The 6,000-nt window shown below is 44.1% G+C and overlaps 1 protein-coding gene across 5 annotated transcripts in view; it reads right to left on the bottom strand.

The window, feature by feature from the left end:
* Window positions 1–648: 648 nt before the first annotated feature.
* ALS2CL (ALS2 C-terminal like) overlaps window positions 649–6,000 on the bottom strand; it is an 80,149-nt gene continuing 74,797 nt past the window's right edge. For all 5 annotated transcript variants that reach the window (XM_039526977.1, XM_039526974.1, XM_039526978.1 and 2 more), the window contains 4 exons: window positions 5,149–5,210; window positions 4,587–4,736; window positions 2,828–2,924; window positions 649–2,213 (listed from right to left, as the gene is read on the bottom strand). In XM_039526977.1, coding sequence (XP_039382911.1) covers window positions 2,139–2,213; window positions 2,828–2,924; window positions 4,587–4,736; window positions 5,149–5,210 — 384 coding nt within the window. In that variant the 3' untranslated portion in view covers window positions 649–2,138. The remainder of the gene's footprint in view (window positions 2,214–2,827; window positions 2,925–4,586; window positions 4,737–5,148; window positions 5,211–6,000) is intronic.

The raw sequence follows: 6,000 nt of genomic DNA, 5'->3' as shown, positions 1-6,000 counted from the left end.
CAATGGCACTCAGGGCCTATTAGATGACGGGGAAGCTCTTTCCCCATTTGCGGTGAACGTGGTGCGCATGCGATACAACAAGTAGAGGGATTTTTCTATGAACATGCCCCATTTCTGTAGTGTGAAATGAACAGTGACCATTCCAATTCACCGCTGGAGGGATACGGAGGAAAATGAAGGCAATGCAGTCCGGTGGTTAGAGCAGAGGACTCAGCAGAACGGGCTCCAATTGTCACTGGCTCACTGTGACCAGCCACAACCTCTTTTGTACCCAAGTTTCTCCAGCTTTAGACACGGGGCTAATACTTACCCTGCTGCACAAAGTACGGAGATGGGGAGGGGAAAACAAATTAGCATTTCTACTGCCTTACATTGATACTGAGTAGGATCAGTTTTCTCCATATCTATTAATTATAGAGGGGTGTTGATGATGGATGCAAGAAAGACTCTTAAGGTTGCACTCTAGAAACCTTTAATCTGCAAACCGAGTCCCTCCGTACTTCTGCTCCAGCATGAAAATGAAGTCAGAGGATCTATTGGTTTTCCAAAATAAAAAGCTGGATTCTGATCAGAAGAATACAGCAGCAGCAATGAAACAGAACACAGAAGGGTCGAGAAATCCTTTAAATAATTTTGGGAGGCTTTCCGTTCAAAACAAAAGGTAACAGGTTTATTTAAATACAAAAGTTACTGTAAAAAAACACACAGCCCCAAATCAATATATTAACAATTGCATCCAGTGTACTCTTTAAAACATACTTGTGATAATTAGGTGCACTCTATAGTTTTATATAGTTACAATATCAGACCGTCCCATATCTTAAAAAAAAAAAAAAAAAAAATCAGGTTAAAACCCACCATTAAATTACTCTAAAATATATAGCTTTTTTGTTCTCATATGCACCCCAGACAGACATTCATATTTAGTGTATTTCAGTTTGAGTGCAACATTTAGATACAGTTTACCTTTTTAATAAAAAAAAAAAATCACAGAAATAATGGGGTCAGAGTCTGTCCTATTTACACCCCATTGAGTCAGTAGGGTAGAATGTCAGCACCTAAAGACCATTTTAAGTAGATCCCGGCTTTTCCACAGGACCCGTAGTTCAGGGCCACATTTGGTTTTGATTAAATTGCCTTGCAGCATTTCAGAGGTCTTTCAGTGCAAGGCAGTTCTAGTTCCCCTGGTGCCATGTACGCCAGGTGAACTGAGTGGCCCTGATCTGCAACAAGGCATGGAAATTTACAGAGTAACATCCCTGAGATTGAAGGATTCAGCAGGGTGTAAAAATATTGATAATTTACAGTTGAAGTAGTCTAAAAATCAAGTTAGTCAATAGCAGCTTTACAATGCGACAGTGATGGCGCAGAGGGGATTTGGCTTGGCATGTCTAGCAAGGACAATGGGGCAAGATCCGTCACTCCGCTATACAACACGTATCTTCACTTCTCCGGGAAGAGGTTATTGGGGGGAAATGGAAAAGAATTGCCTCTCTCTGTGCAGCTGATTCCATCAGACAGGACCATGCAGGCAAAGCAGATTAGTTACATTTTGGTTTTTTTATAAAAAACATCCACCCCAGGATATTTTGGCCTTGCAAAATAAATGCAAACAACAAAACAGGAGGAAGTTAAATGAGGTCATGGAGCAGAGGCAGACTTGTAAAATGCAGAAAAATAGGATTAATCTGCAGGGTGGGAAGTTTTTGGCAAAGGCCACAAAATGGTTTATTCTGAAAAATGGAAGCAGGGGTTTGCACAGAACACTAGTGGAAAATTGAAGATTTCACATCAATATCCAACTGTGATTATTATAGTTGGGCTGTAATTTTATGGATGATATCATAAAAACCAGATTTTGCTTTATTCACGTCAGAGCAGTGCAGGGCCATGTTTCATCAAGGGCAAAAGATGTTAGAGAGAGGTTGAGGAAGGATCTTGCTCCTTGTAGATTGCAAGCGTCACTACAAGTCCAGACACTAGCTGTTTTGTACTTTAAAAAAAGCCTGGGTCTAGAAAAAAAAACATTCTTCCCATTGGAAAGTGAACTAGAACAGCAGTGACTCAATTCCCTTTTCATCTCCTAACAGTGTACAGTCATCAAAGTGCATGAACAAAACGTCTCTGGATTGTGAAGGTCAAGGATCACGTGACACATGCCAGCTCTCCCTTTGATGCAGCCTCATATCTTTTTGAATGTGCTCGTAACACGACTGGAGAAGAAAGAGCAGAATCAGTAAGGAGAAGTGTGTGTGTTCACTTGATAGAGATCTTTTGGACAAAATTATGGTCTCATGAATGTACACAGAGGCCAGAACATCTCCCTAAAGCAAACAGACTAGAACTGGAAGCTACAAAGAAGCACATTAAACATGTCCACTCTGGAGATGGTCAACAGGGCAAGGAGGGAAAATTGTTTAATTACCAACATCTACACATCAAATTAACGTACAGACCATGGTCCACCAACACTTCTCCGGCTGCAATAATAGCCAACTACTCCTGTGATCTATGCAACTCACCCTGACAGCTGATCAGTCAATGCTCCAGGAGCAGACCTCCCCCCACAGAATTCCTGGCAGTGTGAGAGGAAGTTCTTTCAGACCCCAGTTTTGAGGGGAAAAACCAAAATAACTCAATTCAGCCCCATGCATGTGAGGCTTAAGGAACCACCTTAATCTGATACAATAGCTGACTGGCAGCTATCACAGTAAAGCTACTCCCACAACTTCTTTGGTCAAGAGGGCCATTACTTAATAGTTTCTTACTATTTAAGCAAGCCTTGCCTGCTACAATCTAACTTAATTGTTACAAACCTCTTCCTTACCTCCAGTGCTGTTAACAGAAAGTCATACATCCCTCCTTCATTGGTAGGGTCCATCAAATCTCTGATCAGATGTATCTCAGCTCCTAGATGTTGTATTCTAGAGAACAAAAATAGTGGCCATCCTTCGAATGAATCTTCAGACATGAATACCTTGGATTTAGCATGCACCTTCCCTACAGGGCAGTGATGATCCAATAATTAGGGTCTGGTGTGAGAACTGGGATAAGAACCCAGTTCTAATTCACAGAACCAATTTCCTCTGTGTCCTTGAGCTAGTGGCGTCTGATTTCTGGAGGCGCAAAGCACCTGATATTTGGATGTTCAGAACCTAAGAAAATTCAAGCCCTTAACATTTGTGCCTCGGTTTCCCCATCTGCACTTGGGGGACAATGCTCATCGTACCCACTTCAGGTGGGGGCAGCCTTATCAAATGTATGATCCTGTTTTTTCCATCTCTAGGTCTCAGGACCAGAATCTGAGGTTCCCAAAACTTCTTGCTTTTGCTTGTGCGGCACACAGCACAATAGGGACTTGTAGCGTAACCAGGAAGCACAGACGTGTGCAAGGAGTGGAGAGAGAGTTCACTCGCAAACCTCACAGAAAAGTGCAGCTCCATTCTTACCGAATCTGAACTGGTTCATTCAGCGCTAATGAAGACAGCGCAGGCAACAAGTGTCTCTTTACAGAAAGCTAGTAATTTAAGACCTATTTCCATACCGGTAAAGCTTAATTTCTAGGCATTTCAGTGACACTTACCAGAGACAGAATCCCTCAGAGCCATGAATTAGACCATAACACCCCAGTAAAGTAGGAAGTAGATCTATTTTACAGATTGGAACAGAGTCCCAGAAAGAGTTGGACTGCCCAAAGTCACACAAGAACTCAACTCGGTTCTCCTCATCCCTAGTCTGGTGCCATAACTACAGCAGTTTTCTTTGGGCTCTTTCGTACCAGTGATTGTTGCTACTGAAGGCATGGGCTCTGAGGGTGAGCAGAAGGCCTTTTCCATCTGCAATGCAGTACGGGTTTTCAGTGGCATACAGAGACACTTCATAATTACAGTTAGTCAAAGCCTTTCATTTGTCAAAGTTTTCCTCTCACAATTGAATTTTTCTGTTTGGAAATGCTGTCAGTGCCTCATGGGAGTTGTAGTTCACATCCTTCATGCTCCCATTCTCCTCTATAGGTCAGGCTCCCTGGTCAGACTACATCTGCCATGATGCACCATGGTGTTCCCTCTTGGAGAGGGAGGTTGTCCATCATGCAAAATGTAGTCCAGCCAAGGAACCCAGCCCTTACAGGAGAGGGACATGAGGTAACTGAACTACGACTCCCATGAGGCACTGCATCTCCAAATCTAAGTTTCAGGATGTTGGCCAAAACATTTTCCATGGAAAATTTTGATTTTTTTCCCCAGTGTAAAAATAGACTTCACAAAATACTTAATTTAATCAACCCCCCGAATTTCCCATTAAAACAGTTTCAGCCAGCCCTAGTCCTAATGGAGCGTATGTAACGCCAACAGACCCCAGCAGTTACAGGGACCTTTGGAGCTTAGTGCATGAGCCTCTTCGGCATGAGCTAAAATCCAACTAGCTGTTAGCTAACGCTGTAGAGCAGACTCATTTTATCTCTCTTAGTGGTCTCAGTGCCACCAGATGGGACAGAACAGCACACTCAGAAGGTGTGTGGGTTACACATACCCAAGAGATACTCTGCTTTATATTAGCAGTGGTAAACATGAAGCTCTCTCTCTTACCTGGCCCGCGATACAACATACATCAACAGCGGCAAGAGGTCATCCATTGGGAGTTTATAGTCCGTCTCCACTACTCGTGACACAGTGCTCTCTATCTCCTCATAGGTCTTCTGAAGGATCTCCAGCTTTTCCCGGGGGTCCACAGTTGTGCTGCCAATATAAAGATGCACTGAGAAAGAAGCCCAGTGCTACCCAGCTAAGAAGCGAGAAGTGGCATTATGGAGATACCTCAAAGCAGAGTAAGAGTGTCAGTCTTTTGAATGGATAAGGCCAGTTGCCTTAACTAAGACAAGACTTATAAGGGCTGTCAATCCTCAAGCTTCATGATATAAAGGGATCACCAGGATGAGGTCAGGAAGGTCTCTCTCCACTGTGTCATTGCACAAATAGAGCTTGTGTCTTCTCAAGCTCTCAGCATTAGTCACTCGCCCTGAGTCTATGCTAATATTTTTCAGGAAGGCTCTCCCCTAGGGCTAGCATAGACTGAGAGGTCAGGTATCTTAACCACCATGTCATCCAAGCCTGCTTAGGCATGAGTAAGACATCGCAGACGGCCACTTACATCAACTTTTGCAGACATTCTGTAGCAGAAAGGAAGCACTTGTCTTTGATAAGAGAACGTCTCTGAAAGGTAGATAAGTGTTTGCATTAGTACACATGTAGTTGTGGCCATGTCAGTCCCAGGATACTAGCGACACAAGGTGGAGGGAGGTCATATCTTTTGTTGGACGAATGTCTGTTGGTGAAAGAGACAAGTTTTCGAGCCACACAGAGCTGTCTGTGCTGGTACAGGCATCTGGGAAGCTTAAGATGTCTTTGAAACCCCATGATTCAGCAAAGCACATATTATAGAATAATTTCTATAGATTGCTGCTGCTGAAGTCCTCTGGGAGGAAAGGCAATCTATTCACTAATGAAATGCAGCGACCCACGGAGCAGACATTGCAACGTGACCTGACCCCAGCAGGACCCGACCCTGTGTGCGCTGACCAGAGTGCTGCGGGGGGGAGGCACAGTGACTGGTCAGCACACTCACTCTGCAGTGCACAGTGCCAGATGGCAACAAACGGCAGGAGTGGGGCATGCAGCCACCAGCCGGACCCCGTGGGCAGAAGGCAGCTGGAGAATGACTGACTGTGGGCACAGGGAGCCCCCACCAGGCCAAGCCCCAAGGTCAGGTCAGTTCTGAAGACAACTCTCAGGTCAGCTGGGCTTGGCTCAGGTTTGGGTCCAGGCTGGATTTTAACATTTGGACCAAGCAAACCTCTAGAGTGGAATGCAGATGTTTAGCATCATGCAGCAACCCTGTGCAACCATTTAGGACAGGAAGGAAATTAGTACTTAGCACTGGCGTATCTATGAACTGTCATAATACAGATAAATTCCTGCAACAGAGTGGAAATGCCTTCTACTT

The sequence above is a fragment of the Mauremys reevesii genome, linkage group 2 (assembly GCF_016161935.1).
Source record: "Mauremys reevesii isolate NIE-2019 linkage group 2, ASM1616193v1, whole genome shotgun sequence".
NCBI lineage: Eukaryota > Metazoa > Chordata > Testudines > Geoemydidae > Mauremys > Mauremys reevesii.
Note: the sequence above shows the minus strand (reverse complement) of the source record. Positions and strands in the feature narration are given on the sequence as shown.